General features: G+C 43.7%; 1 protein-coding gene across 3 annotated transcripts; it reads left to right on the top strand.

Moving 5' to 3' along the window:
* The first annotated feature begins 7,768 nt into the window (after positions 1 to 7,768).
* Positions 7,769 to 11,269, top strand: CDKN2AIP (CDKN2A interacting protein). Of its 3 annotated transcripts, none has more exons than XM_049631785.1 (3): positions 7,769 to 8,383; positions 8,844 to 8,943; positions 9,408 to 9,501. In XM_049631785.1, exons 1-3 carry the CDS (start codon positions 8,112 to 8,114, stop codon positions 9,414 to 9,416), a joined length of 381 nt encoding a protein of 126 aa, XP_049487742.1. In that variant the 5' UTR covers positions 7,769 to 8,111; the 3' UTR covers positions 9,417 to 9,501. The 3 variants fall into 3 exon arrangements, with proteins under 3 accessions (XP_049487742.1, XP_049487740.1, XP_049487741.1); XM_049631783.1 differs by having other exon boundaries at positions 7,773 to 8,383; positions 8,844 to 8,974; positions 9,408 to 11,269; XM_049631784.1 differs by lacking the exon at positions 7,769 to 8,383 and having other exon boundaries at positions 8,854 to 8,943; positions 9,408 to 11,269.
* The last annotated feature ends 3,782 nt before the right edge of the window (positions 11,270 to 15,051 follow it).

Below are 15,051 nucleotides of genomic sequence, written 5' to 3'. Positions count from 1 at the left end.
CCTGTGTTTTCGGCATCTTGTCAAGAGGAGCTATTATCTAGTCCCAAATGAGCGTGGCGGCACTACCCTCAATGAGGTGTTTAAAACTGCCTTCCCTAGTGAGAATGAAAACACTTCTTTTGTTCCCATCTTTAAAATTAACTGCATAGTATTACCACTATCAATGAGGTGTTTAACATCAAAATTGCCTTCCCTGGTGAGAAGAAAAACACTTACTTTGTTTCCTTCCTTAAAATTAATTGAGGTTTTTAAAAACTCACCCTTATTCACCCAACAGTTGCGTAGCAGGGGAAGAAGAGAAGGAGGTGGGATTTTGAAGTGTTGCCTTTGGTACCCCATCAAAGGTTTTCAGTGCGTTCTTTCCGCGGAGATCACTGGCTGGACTTTTTTCTGCCCCTCTGGTTTCTTATTCCCCCATTAGATTTTCTAACACTGGCGTTCGGGGCGACCCTTGGTGGGAATTCATAGGTACTTGCTAAAACGAAAGAATGGCTCCATCGACCCAGATATTCCTTACCAGCTTGCAAGTTTTCCACCAACCTCTCCTTCCGTTGGTGTTAAAGAAACTGCTTCGGGGCATTTGGGTGGCTCAGTCGGTTAAGCGTCCGACTTCAGCTCAGGTCATGATCTTGTGGTTCACGGGTTCAAGCCCCGCATCGAGCTCTGCTGGCAGCTCAGAGCCTGGAGACTGCTTCGGATTCTCTCTCTCTCTCTCTCTCTCTCTCATAAATAAAACATTTAAAAATTAAAAAAGGAAATTGCTTCATAAAAATTAATATTAGTCTCTGGTATGAAAATAGGAGGGGGCTTTGGTAGATATGGCTCATCTTCCTTGGGAATTCTAGAAGTGGCTCTAACGTTTATAACCTTCTAGCTAGTACTTGCGATGTGAGCTGTTCTGTGGCCACTGCCTTTTGCAAGATGCAGCAGAATATAGAAGGCAAAGAAGCAAAGTCTTGACTTTTATAGATCAACAGTCCGGGTAGAGGATAATAGCAATAAGGTTAGAAGAATATTAGATAAGGAGCCAGGCTACCTCTGATCCAGGTAAGAAATTCTGTACAGGAAAGGGGAACTTGAAGGGAGGGTCGGAACCAAGGGAATGGGACTCCTGGCGTGTTTCCCCAAAGAAACCCCACGTCCTGCCCCCGGGCCCCCCCTGGGCTGAACTGCAGACGAAAGGAGACTAGGGAGCAGATGCTGAAAAACGCAGGAGGCTTGGGGGTCCTTGAGCAAAATGGCCCAGGGAAGCCAGAAGACATCCAGGGCACCCCTCCTCTCAGAACGCATGGACGAGCCCACTGTGTCTGGGCCAGCGGACCTGAGACAGCGTCACAGAGAACATGGTACCCTAAGCAATGGGACATTCCCCATGCCTGAACCAGGTGTGAGTACAGCAAGGAGAGCCCTCCGACTCTGCCACAGGGTGAGAAGGGTGAAGCAGTGGCCCACATGGACCTACAGGGACAAAAAACTGACCCCAGGGAACTCCTCACCTTGACCCCCACCTTCAGCCCCTGTCCCTCCACACCAGGTAAGTTCCCTGGAAGGGGTACTCAGAATCCTGACTGGACTGAAATTTAGTTCGCGTCAGTTGGTGACACGGGACCTTAAAACACAAAATGAATTCGATCATAGAAAAATAGTTACATTTCTTTGTGCGCCTTGAGTTTGTGGACTGAGGTTTGTACCTACTGAACTCGGTTCATCTGCAACGGTGTTATTTGCATAAACCAAAAAACCAATGATTACAATTGCCTCGTGACCAAATAAAACTTCAAAACATGTTTCGAAAGTGCATTTATTGAGTGTAAACTATGTACCAGGTCTGACCTCTTCTCTTTATATATGTGGTCTCATTTATTCCTTACAATTCTAGGTGCAGGTACCCCCACGTCGTGGTGAAGGAAACAAAGATTTAGAGAAGTTAAATAACTTTCTAAAGTAAACCCTACACGCAGTGTGGGGCTTGAACTTCTGACCCCGAGATAGTTGCAAGCTTTACTGCATGAACCAGCCAGACACCAAGAGAAGTGAAATAATTTGCCCAAGGCCACACGAGATACATAATGGAGACAGAATTCCAACCCAGGAATGTCTGACTCCTAAATCAATATTCTGAACCCCTGGTTAGGCTACATCCTCTCCCCTGGCTTGGCTTCATGGATCTCTCCAGAAACGTTCCTTTCTACTGCCCCTGGTGTTTGTAGCTTCAAGGCAATCACACATTCATGTACCGCAGCCCTGGGTACAAAGAAGCACAAAGTTCATATCCTTCCTGCTCCTAGTTACCAAATTGCCCAATAACTAAGTGGATTGCTGCCATAATCTCGGTGCCCGGATTTAACAAGTTTCAGCTCACTTTTGCAGCCACTCCACCTCGTGAGTTCATCAAAATTGCTGATTGATTAAGCTTCACCAAGAAACAAAATGTGACCGGAGACCCGAGTCCTAGACCAGAAGTCAACAGACTATGTTCCTTGGTGTCTCATTTTTATCCTTCCATTCATTGATCGTTTGATCTTGGGCAATCACTTGACCACTCTGACCCTCAGTTTCTTCATCTGCAAAATAAATACAATCTTAAGGTCTCCTTCTAGCTCTAACTTTCCGTGATTCTGAAGAGTTGAGATCAAGTTTATTATTTTATGGGAAATTGAACTGTACTTCTCCAAACACTATTCTCTGATCTCTGTTTCTCGGTTCTAGAGTTAAATCTCCTTCTTTGTGGGATAAGTCACAGGTAAAGAATTTCACAAAGGGATGGGAAATCACACATAAAAATACCTTGTCTGATTAGCATTAGGAGAACCATGAAGACTAAGGATGAAACTGTTTTTAGGAAGACTCTATATAACACTATATAAAGAAATACAAGAATTGCTGTAAAATGATTTTATCACTTTGGCTGTGATGTGGAGGAAAGACATCATCCTGATAATAAGATCTCACATAGGAAAATTGTCTTGTGTCCTTTGAAACTGCTTACTACCATCCTTTAAAGATATTTTCTGGTATTTCGTGATCCTTGTCATATGACTGTTATCTCCATTTCTTTGAGTGTAAATTCTTTGATGCATTTAGTTTATTTCCTTTGCATGATATTGACCCTACTCAAATGTTTTATTATTCTCAAGGTGGACACATGACTTAGACCTATGCAACTGGAATATTTCATACCCCTGTCTAGAGTGTTTATTAAGGATAAATGGATTACCAGCAGAACTCAGGACATGGTCAGGAACTATCAAAAAAGAGATATTCTTGGTTTGCTAAACTAGAGACGATGTACATGCTGTGAGCTGCTCGAAACCACCTTGCCACGATGTAGGAAGAGCTTGCCCAAGATTGAAGTTGACACAGAGAAAGCAAAGTTTAGAGATGAAAAGTAACAGGTTTCCTGATTGTATTATTCGAGTACCTGGATCCCATGGTCTACTTCCTGGTCTGTCAAGAGCACAGCCAATAAATCCCCTTTGTGTTTAAGCAGAAGCCATTTTAAATCTTTCTTTTCTTTTCTTTTCTTTTTTTTTTTGTCACTTGCAATGGAAATTAATCAAACTAGAATTTATGAGCCTGTAGAGAAAGTCCATAATTCTCCCCTTCTTCACATCAGCAGATGCCTAAGGGTCTTTCTAAAATTGAGATAATTGCTTTACCACAGGAAAAGGTAAAGTGGAATCGGATATCTGACTTTCATCCACATGCTGATTTTGGAAACTAACCCCATGAAAGACGTAACTTCACAATCTTATTTAATTGTCGAAGCAGCAAACAAATTGATTGACACTTATTTATGTTAAGGATGAATGTACAAACAAATAGCACCACCCCTGCAGGTAAGTAGGAACACTTCAGAATTTTCCACCTGCTGCCAAGTTACCATGAGTGATGGCATTTTCTCTTAAAGCCAGACTTTTTTTTTAAGTTTATTTATTTTGAGAGAGAGAGAGAGAGAGAGAGAGAGAGTGGGGGGAAGGCAGAGAGAAAGGGAGAGAGAGAATCCCAAGCAGGCTGAATGCTGCCAGGATGGAGCTCGACGCAGGGCTCGCACCTATGAACCGTGAGATCATGATCAGAGCCAAAATTGAGAGCTGGACGCTTAACCAACTGAGCCACCCAGGAACCGCAAAGCCACTTTGTGAATGCCCAAATATCTGCCTATGGTCTCTCTTCCAGAATTTTCTTACATGACATGGGACTCAAGAGTAATTGTCTACAATTGAGAGACTATGAAATCAAAGATTAAGTATAATATTTAAATGCATTATAAAATGTATTTAAAAGTGCATTGTTAAATGATTCTGTCTCCCTCTCTCTCTGCCCCTCCCCCGCTCATGCTCTGTCTCTCTCTGTCAAAAATAAACATTAACAAAAAATACTGTATCTCTCTATTAGCTCCTTTCAGTCACAGATGCACATGCTCAAGCTACTCCCATCTTAATAAAAGCTGCCTGGACCCCACATCCTTTCTCAGCTTCTTGGCTCTCCTCTCCTTCACGGTCAAACGTCTCCTTTCCCTACCCCTGAACTCACTCCAATGTCCCCATCACTCCACCCAAATTGCTTTTGCTAAGCTCATCAATGGTCCCAGCCTCTAAATCCCACTGTTCAACAGCAGTATTCCTCTTCCTTGATTTCTCCCCAGCTACTGATGCAGGGGAGCACTCTCTTCCTAAAACATTCTCTTCTTTGACTTTTCTGGGTAAAAGTTTTCCCTTCACTGTGGAATGTTTCTCAAGTGAAGCCATAACCTCGGCAGGGACATTGGCTGGAGCATATTTTTGACACAGACCCCTGCCCTCCACACGCAGACCTTCATGTCGAACGCTTCCTTAGTCCTTTGCTCGTTTCCGCAGTCGCCCTCAGGAGCACTCGTCCATCCTTGCAGGTCGCTGCATGGGGCGGCCATCTTGCACAAAGGCCAGCTTGCCACCGGAGTTTTTACTGGATTTCTTCAGAGACACAGCGTAGCAGCAGTTTTAATGAACGTGCTTCTGCTTGTAGTGGAAAACTTAATCTCATGAAATTAGGAGAATTCAGCCACTTGTGACTCAAAACTCAATTTTGGGGTGGTGGTGGGTATTTCTCAGTTGTTGTTTTTTTAAGATTCTCCCCCCCCCCCACCCCTGCCGACCAGGTTTCTAGTGGGGTGGGGGTGGGGGGAGAGGCTTGGGTATCATCCAGCATTGTCTCTGTGCTTCTTTCTTTCCTTGGTTTCTTCCCTGTAGGATCTACTTGGAGTGAACTGTCTGATCTCCCAATACAAGTGGTGCACCTTGGTCTTTGGCAAGGAGTTTGAGAGCAGTCACCCTACTGAATGGCCCAACCGGGATCTCAGGGGCCTGATGACTTGTTTAGAACTAGCTGCTGCCTCCTTCGCAACTTGGACCATCCAAACCTCTAGCCTCTTTTGGGTCATGATGCCTGAGGGGCACTGTAGCTTTTCTCTCTCTGGGCCCTTTACACACACACACACACACACACACACACACACACACACATTTTTTTGTAATGCTTATTTATTTTTGAGAGAGAGAGACAGAGTGCCAGCAGTGGAGGAGCAGAGAGAGGGAGACACAGAATCCGAAGCGGGCTCCAGGCTCTGAACCGTTAGCACAGACCCCGACGCGGGGCTTGAACTCACGAACTGCAAGATCGTGACCTGAGCTGAGGTTGGACGCTCAACTGACTAAGCCACCTAGGCGCCCCATCTCTGGAACTTTTTGTTTGGATTCCTCCCTCCTGGACCTGGGAGAGACAAGTATGTGTATGTGCTGGGGGGGAAGGAAGGGAGCTGCATAACTGGTTATCAGAATAAAAGGGCCCCTCTGCGCTCATTCCTATCCTTCTAAAGGCCAACCCAAGGTGGCTCAGGGCACCAAATGGACTGTCTTCTCCCAGAGGTCCAGGCAGGGCCAACATTCCCTCCTCACCGTCTCCTCCACTCACACCGATTTTCCTGAATTCTCTTCTTAACTTTTTTCTCTGCATCTTTCCGACAGCCCAGAAAGGAATTGATCTCCACGTGGTGAAAAGACTTATTTTTTCTAAAAAATATATACCATTCTTCTTAACTTTGTGGTCCATGGTCTGTGCCCTGAATCTTTATATGTAAAGTCAGCTTTTTAAAAATGAAAAAGGAAAATACACGTAGCTTTTCTGCCAAGCACCTGGCTCTGGAAAAGTGGCTTTCAGACCACATTGCTTTTATTACAACTTAAAACAAATCATTTCGGAATTCAGGCACTTGTTCTCCCTTCAAGGCAATGAAACCAATAGGTAGAGGGCTACACGGCAACAAGAAAATTAGTGGGGAAATTGTTGGCTTAAAATGCACACATATGACCTAGGTATGTAATCATGGCTTCTTTTACCCGGTCTTCCCCATGCCAACTAATTCACGAAAGCAAAAAAGGTAAAACTTCTCGTCTTTTAAACTGCCAGATTTCTGCAGCTTTTCATCTCTCTCAAGTTTCAGAAATTCGCAGTGAAAAGGAGAAAAAGAGCAAAATGAGAAGCAAAATCTCAGGCTTCAAAACCCTTTTGTGTCTCTGCCTTTCCGGTTTCATTTGGTACCGCAGGAAAGCGGGCAGTATGCTTTTCGTGTGAGTTGGATGTTGATGGTTTCAGCATGTATACAAACGTTAAAAAAAAAACAAAAAAAAAATCTTATCTAGGGGCGCCTGGCTGTTTCAGTCAGAAGAGCATGCAACTCTTGATCTCCAGAGTCCTGAGTTCAAGCCCCACCTTGGGTGAAGAGATTAAATAAATAAAACTTAAGAAAAAAAAAAAATCTTATCCAGTTTAAGTCACTTTTTCGGCTTGGTTTTTCTGATTCGAGCGTTTTTCAATCAAAGTCCACATTTAGTGAGAGGAAAATTTCTTTTTACTTCGTAATGTATCATTATTACATAGGACTTATTTTCACTTATCAAAGTGTATTCATCTTGAAGGCACATAAACCTGAACTTGGAAGCGTTAACAATAAGCAAGTCGGAAGTAAAAGTGCGAAGTGTGGACGGTATAAAGTAGAAAAGAAATGCAAGGGGGAAGAGGCTCTCAAGGGGAAAGGTTCGGGGCGACAGAGAGAAACGGGCACTTTTCCATGCCGCCTCCTGGCTATTTGTCCAGCTGGGGGTTCGTTTGTTCCTTTAAGGAAATACTACGACCGTCCTCGGCACAGTTATGACCAAAACCCAACGCGAGAGGAAGCCCGCACCGCCCGGGTTGCGCTGCGGAAACCTAACCCAACCCTGCGGGGCAAGGGCGAGTTTCGGACTCCGCGTGCGACAGCGATCTGGATTAATCGTCTGACTTCACTATCATCATCATTACTATTTAACATGGTGACTATTTCACATTCCTAAAAGCCCCGCGTCCAGGACGGCCTCCCAATGCTTCGCTCGTCTACATTCAAAACAGCGCTGGAAGCTGTTTTCTGACAAGATCAAAAAGATGGAGGCGGGCTTTTGTTCACCTCGGCCCCCCCTCCAAACAAGCGTCTTCGGGCGGAGACGCGCACCCCGCGCGCCCGACCGGCGGCTCGGGGTCTGCGAGGACGCGGCGGCACGCGAGGACCTGCCCCGGCCCGGCCCGGCCTCCCCCCCGCCTCCACGCCCCGCGCCGGAGGGAGGGAGACGGCGGGAGCGCGCGCGGCGTCACAAAGCCGAGCCGGGACGCAAGCGTTGGCGCCGGAGACCGGGACGCCCCGGGGGAAGCCACTGGCGGCCCGCCCTCGCGGGGCGGGAGGCGCGAGCGCTCGCCCCCCTGCCTCCCCCCGCGCCCCCGCGGGCGCCCCTCCGCCTCCCGGCCGGGTCGCGGCGCGGCAGCTCGGGCGCCGCAAAGCGTCCTGGGAGAGCCGGCTCGCGCCGGAAGGACGCGCGGGCGCTCGGCGGCGGCGAGGTTATAAAAGGGAAGGAGCCGGCGGCGGGCGGAAGTGGGCGGTTCGGCTGCTCCGGGCGCTGTTGTTTGGCGTCTCGGCCTCCCGAGGGGCGTTCTCCGGAGGGCCGCCGGTGCAGGCCGCAGTGACAGGGCCGCTCGCCCCCGCGCACCCCGCCTCTTTCCCGGTGCAGCGTCCGCTCGCGGCCTCCGCGACCCGCAGGCCCAACATGGCGCAGGAGGTGTCGGAGTACCTGAGCCAGAACCCGCGGGTGGCCGCCTGGGTGGAGGCGCTGCGCTGCGACGGCGAGACTGACAAACACTGGCGCCACCGCCGGGAGTTTCTGCTCCGCAACGCCGGGGACCTGGCCCCGACTGGCGGCGCTGCCGCCGCCAATACGGAGGAAGCTGCGGACGCCGAGAGCGGGACCCGCAATCGGCAGCTGCAGCAGCTCATCTCCTTTTCCATGGCCTGGGCGAACCACGTCTTCCTCGGGTGCCGGTGAGTGAGGAAGAGTCTCCGACCGGCTCTCCCCGTTTTGTCTGCCGCCCCCGGGCTGGGGCCCGGAGCCTCAGCGGGGAGGGGGAAGTTGGGAAGCGCGGGAATCTGCGGGACTGGCCGCCCTTTAAGGGGGAGAAGGGCGTCTCAGCCAGAAGCCGACGTGATTAACAGCCTGCCGTCTCCCCCGCCCCGCGGTGGGTGGGGGGCTGCTGGTAGGGTCGTTGGTTGACATCGCTCTCGTGGATGGACACTGAAGTTTAAGGGTTGGTGAGCAAGGACCCCGCCTCCCAGGATCCGGGGCATTTGTTTCTGGGGTTCCAGGAAACCGAAAGTTCCTGGCGGTTGGTACACTTTCTTGATTACGACCAGGAAATGCCGTTCCTGTGGCCTGTTTTTGCACAGCAGCAGGAGTAGCTGGGGGGGAAACACTTTTTTTAAAAGTGCCTTTTTCTTTTTTCAGGTACCCACAAAAAGTTATGGATAAAATACTTAGTATGGCTGAAGGCATCAAAGTGACAGGTGCTCCAATCCATACCACAAGAGACGAACTGGTTGCCAAGGTGAAGAAAAGAGGGATATCGAGTAGCAATGGTTAGCAGATCATAGATGTGAACATACATAGGAGTTTAGAACATAAGTTTGATGTAATTAGGATTTACTGTTATTACTAATTTTTTTAACAAGCTAGAATTTATACACTGTTATTAATCAAGTTGGAATGTTAAACCTAAATCCTGTGTTTGTGTGTTTTAGGCCCTGGTTTTGATAGTTTCCTTTGACTGCTTTAGATTTTCAAGTGTCGTATGTTGTCTGTGCTGTTGATTTTTTAATAGTAGAAGTTAATGATGTTATTCGACACTGTTTTGAGAAATTAACGAAGTTATTCCACACTTTTTTAAAGAAACTGCAAGCCCTTGAAATATGTTCGCCTTGTGCCTTTATTTTAACAAGTATCTGTCTTGTAAACTTCCAGCTGATCTGTATGAGCTAGACTTAGTCACATACCTGTTTTCCTTCTTTTTAGAAGGGGTAGAAGAGCCGGCGAAAAAACGAATCATGGAAGGGAAAAACAATTCCACGGTTGAGCAGGATCATGCAAAAATTTCTGCCAAAACAGAACGTGCATCAGCCCAGCAGGAAAACAGCTCGACATGTGCAGGGTCATCCACCAAATCAGAGAGCAGCGGAAACTCCACTCGAAGCTCTGGCACCTCGAGTCAGAATAGCTCTACAAGTGATGGAGATCGGTCTCTTTCCAGCCAAAGTAGTAGCGGCGTTCCCTCTCAGGTAACAGTGGCAGGGTCTGGAAAGGCTTCTGAGTCAGAAGCTCCAGATAAACATGGTTCAGCCTCGTTTGTTTCTTCGTTGTTGAAATCCAGTGTGAATAGTCATGTGACCCAGTCTGCTGATTCCAGACAACAGAGTGGATCACCTAAAAAGAGTGCTTTGGAAGGCTCTTCAGTCTCAGCTTCTCAAAGCATCTCAGAGATCGAGGTGCCCTTGTTGGGCTCCTCCGGAAGCCCAGAAGGAGAGTTGCCACTGTTGTCTTCTAAACCTAGTTCAGAGACAGCTTCAGGTGGGTTAACTTCCAAAACTAGTTCAGAGGCAAGTGTTTCCTCCTCTGCTTCTAAAAATAGTTCCTCATCAGGCATATCCTTGCTCACTCCCAAAAGCAGCACATCCACACCTGCATCGCTGCTGACTTCCAAAAGCACGTCGCAGGTAGCCGCGTCGCTGTTAGCTTCCAAAAGCAGCTCCCAAACCAGTGGATCTCTAGTTTCCAAAAGCCCTTCCTTAGCAGGTGTGTCCCAGCTGGCCTCTAAGATTAGTTCTCAGACGAGCACATCACAGTTGCCTTCCAAAAGTACTTCGCAGTCCAGCGAGAGTTCTGTTAAATTCTCTTGTTGCAAGTTAACTAATGAAGATGTGAAGCAGAAACAACCTTTTTTCAATAGACTGTATAAAACGGTGGCGTGGAAGCTGGTGGCCGTTGGCGGCTTTAGTCCCAACGTGAATCACGGAGAGCTCCTAAATGCGGCTATAGAGGCTCTGAAGGCCACACTGGATGTGTTTTTTGTTCCGCTAAAAGAACTGGCAGATCTGCCTCAAAACAAAAGCTCTCAAGAAAGCATTGTCTGTGAATTGAGGTGCAAGTCTGTGTATTTGGGCACCGGCTGTGGAAAAAGCAAAGAGAATGCAAAAGCTGTTGCATCAAGAGAAGCACTGAAGTTATTTCTCAAGAAGAAAGTAGTGGTAAAGATCTGTAAAAGGAAATACAGAGGCAGTGAAATAGAAGACCTGGTCCTCCTTGATGAAGAGTCAAGGCCTGTAAACTTACCTCCAGCATTAAAACATCCTCAAGAATTGCTATAATTTGCCCCAAATACCACTGCAGATGATGTCTGGTATTTGAAGAGAAAAACTGGCTTACTTTTGTATAATATGAAACACAGGCTTTCACAAATTTTGTATTGCTTTTTTCCAGTTTTGCAGAAAATTTACATTCTAGTTCTCTTCGCACAGTAGAAGTTGTAAATAATTTATGAATGACAGTACATGTTAAGAAGTATGCGTTAACAGCATACCAGTATGCTGTTGTATTTGCTGAAGAAAATACTGTCTTCTATTTTTAATGATCCGTTAGGTACGATGTGTAGTTCTGTAGAATCTTAAAACTTTTGTACTACTTTCAATTTGGTGAAAATGTATTAAGTTGTCTACCACGCTTTCCCCACCCCCAGCTGAATACACCTCCACATCAAAGAAAAGGGGACCATAGTATTTGAATGTTTGAAAGTCTGTGAAGCTTAAGGTTTTAAGAATGTTGCCCATGATACCGAACATGTCTCGTTAAAGAATAAAAGAAAAAATAGTTGCCTCAGACTATTTTTATGAGAAGTTGTAAGCATTTTTTAGATATAAAGCAGTATAAAGTACTTAAGGTTATTTTATTCTGAAGTTGTTTAAAATTCACCATGATTTTGACCGCTGCAGATTCTTTAAGTGGGTTAATTTATGTTTGAGGTAAAATACAATTTACACTTTTTCTTAAAGACATAAATGTGGGTTTCTATATTAAGCATATTTTGTGACTACTATTAACAGATTGATTTGTTTAGATATTAAATGCTTTAAGCTATTTTACCTTTTCAAGAAGTCGTGTTTTTTTTCCCCCCCTCTAAGTCAGAACCAATTCCTACAAATGGGCTTCCCACTACTAGTCGTCATAAGTTACAGCCGGGTTATTTTTCATGGCTGATATGCAACTTTTTATGGATAGAGAAAATACAGTTTGCAAATCTAGAACTAGATGGTTTTTTTTTTTTTTTTTTTTTTTTTTTTAACAAATCTATAAGAATACTGGGAACAATGGAGAGCCATGCTGAGCTCTACCGAGCTCGTCCAGTTGCATGACATTTGTTAGTAATGAAATGGAATCCTGTGCCTGACATGATTCTGATTGTATTACTCTATTGTGTGTTCTCTTTCATTTTTCTTCAAACTCTGGCCCAAGTTGTTCTCTTTCTGGCCTTCTATGTAGCTGCTGCACTTTGAGCAGTAGTGGTAATAATGTCCTGAGAAAAATCAAGAAATGACCTTTTACGTGCCTGTTATATTGGAGTGGGAAAATTGAACATAAGTAGCATCGTTTTAAGGATGAAGAAGTTATTTCTATTTTCTATTCTAGAAATAGACAAGGATACTTACACATTCGAAATGATCACCTTTCACTTTACCAGATAATCTTTAAAAATGACGACATTGAGGATATAAAATTAGATACCAAAGTCCATATTCTGTAAATAGGTTGCCTTCATATGTTGTGAGAAGCAGTAACCTGAGTGTTAGGAAAGTACTTCTAATTACTCGACTTTCCTCAGTCTTGGAGTGTGTATTTTGTGGGACAATGATTTGCTAGAAAAGCCAAATATTACAAAGGATAAATAAATTTCTGTAATGTGTCTAGTTAGGTGGTTTGGTATTTCCTAAATTGGCTTGTTTCAAGTTAATATAAAGAATATTGAAAATATTTTAAGTTATACTAACCTTTTGATATAGTAGACTTGGAGAAAGCTGCTTCTTATAAAAGCATTAATTTATAAACATTTGCTATAGCCTTATTAACAGCTTGTAAAATGCTCTTAATCAAAATGTAAAGAATCCCAGATAGAGAAACAGATTTTACGATAGTTCGAGAAGAAAACAAGCTTTGGTAGGAATCTGTAATTCTTGAGATAGAAACTTGTCTCCCTTTGGGAATTCTGCCTTTTAACTTCATCTGTAGAATAAGACAAATGGCCCTCGAACTATGAGGGTTAAAGGAGATAATACACTTAAAATGCACTATACGATAGTTTATTTGCTTATTTATGTATACTCCTTCCCTCAACCTTATGAGTAATTATTCTTATTTGGCCCGTATTTCAGATGAAACAAAGTAATTTGACCAAAGAATGAATTCAAGCCTGTATCTGTCTGCAGAACACAAGCTCTTACTATGTTGTCTTAATAATTCTCATTTCTCTAAATGCTAAGATTTCTGAAACTCCCAGATTGCAGTTTTCTACCAGTTATTATTAAGTGACAACATCTTTTCAAAGCCTTCATTTCCTTGGAATGAGTCACATCAATAGCTCTTCTGCTTATTAATCCTTCTCCTTGGTATTTAACATGTCTTGAATATTCTCAACTAGGGAATTAGTCCCATATGGGTTCAACTGACATTAAAAAAAAAAAAAAAACAACCTTAAAATAATTTGCAGTCTAGTTGAGTGAATAAAATTATCAAGATGGGAAATAGTGAATTTCATTTTTAAATCACTGCGGTGAGATGATGTTCTAAAACTGGTTTTTCTTAACGGTATTAAAAGCAGGATTTTTTCTTTTTTTTTAACAGTAAAGTTAGTTGACTTTGAAGAATAGTGTTGTGAATTTTTAACCCAAATTCTTGGGGCCTGCCACTGCTTCCATTGGCTATGGTAATTGTCATAAAGGTGTGTAATTCCAAGGCTTTTTATATGTATTATGTACATATTTATATACATTTGTATTTGTATGTATGTATAAAAAGCCTACTCCAATTTGAATTATGTGTGAAAGAAGGACCATCGTTTTTCCTACCAAGGGCAGCTTTTTTGGGGGGACAGAATTCTCCTTGCTGTTTAGATCCCTGAGTAATGGCAGTGAGAAGGTAACCAAAGCATCAACTGGGAACCAGAGCAGTCCTACAACTGTGTTGTAGTTTAAGGGAAGCTTGTAAGCTTTTTCCTCAAAAATTGTGCTAAAGTCCTACATTGACTCACTTCACTGGCAAATCTCTTCGTATCAATTTTAGCCATGACTTTTGAAAAATAATGTAGTTGATGAATAGAAATACTCTTTGTAGCTTTTTATCATTTAAACAAAAAGACTGAAGGATTATTATCTGCAAATGAACATTAATTTTTAAAGTTCTATCTGTTGTTTTGCTGTTTATAGAGCAAAAAAAAAAAAAAAAGTAGTGAGTGGGCAAAGTTCCAAAAATAAGTTGACTAACTTGGAAAGGGGGAAAAAAAGTAATACTGAAAAGGAAGGATTACATACTGGACATTCTTTTAAAAACTAGAAATTACAGGGGCTCCTGAGTGGCTCAGTGGTTAAGTGTCTGACTTTGGCTCGGGTCTTGATCTTGTGGTTCATGGGCTTGAGCCCCGCATTGGCCTTTGTGCTGACAACTCAGGGCCTGGAGCCTGCTTGGGATTCTGTGTCACCCTCTCTCTCTGCCTCTCTCCCGGTATCTCTCTCTCTCTCAAAAATAAACATTAAAAATTAAAAAAAAAGAAAAAGAAACACTAGAGATTATGTATATCAGTACTTAACAGGAAGCAATCAAATACCTTCTGTGATTTAGAAATTTTTATGAGTAGAATCAGAATCCTCCTTGGCAGTCATTAAGGAGGCAACCAAACTAGCGCAAAATAAACAGTAAATACACTGAACTATAAAACCATTATATAGAAGTGGAGTGTATATAGCATGAAAAGGAATATAAAGATAGGCCAAAATGGTAAGAATCACCTAGTGTTTTTCTTATGGCTGTTGTCATGTAAATCAGTTTACCAGGGCTTGGACACTCTGAAATGATAAAACTCCTGAACATGTAATTAGTGTTCAAACTTGAGCCATATATCCTCAGAGAAAACTGGGAGCCCTGGGTGTATAAGACAGGAGCAGGACGATAGTTCAATGAGAGTGGCCACCATTGAGTTTCTTCCTTAATTCCTGCAGAACCTCTTTGGACCATGAGCAGAAGGGGGTTTAACAACCATGGGACCCAGTGTAGACAAGCTTCCTTCTGCAACAGGTATTAGAAAGTCACTAGCTTACTACAAAAAGAAACTAATCTGTTTTTAAGTAATCTACCATATAGAATTTATAGTTAGTAGGGACTCAGGTAAGGCTTAAGGGACCGTCACATAAGTTAACATTTAATGCTAAAAATAGCTATCACTTAATTTCTTACATTTTTATTATGAAGTATAATTGCAGAAGTCCGTAAAGTCCAATAATAATTAATTGAATACCCATATAACATTACCTAGCTCAAAAAGTAAAACTGTCGCCACTGCGAGAACTCCCATGTGAATAGCTACCATTTATTTGGTGCCTATGATGTGTTGTTGGTTTAC

The sequence above is a fragment of the Panthera uncia genome, chromosome B1 (assembly GCF_023721935.1).
Source record: "Panthera uncia isolate 11264 chromosome B1, Puncia_PCG_1.0, whole genome shotgun sequence".
Lineage (NCBI taxonomy): Eukaryota > Metazoa > Chordata > Mammalia > Carnivora > Felidae > Panthera > Panthera uncia.
The sequence above is the reverse complement of the archived record's forward strand: the minus strand, read 5'-3'. Positions and strand labels throughout refer to the sequence as shown.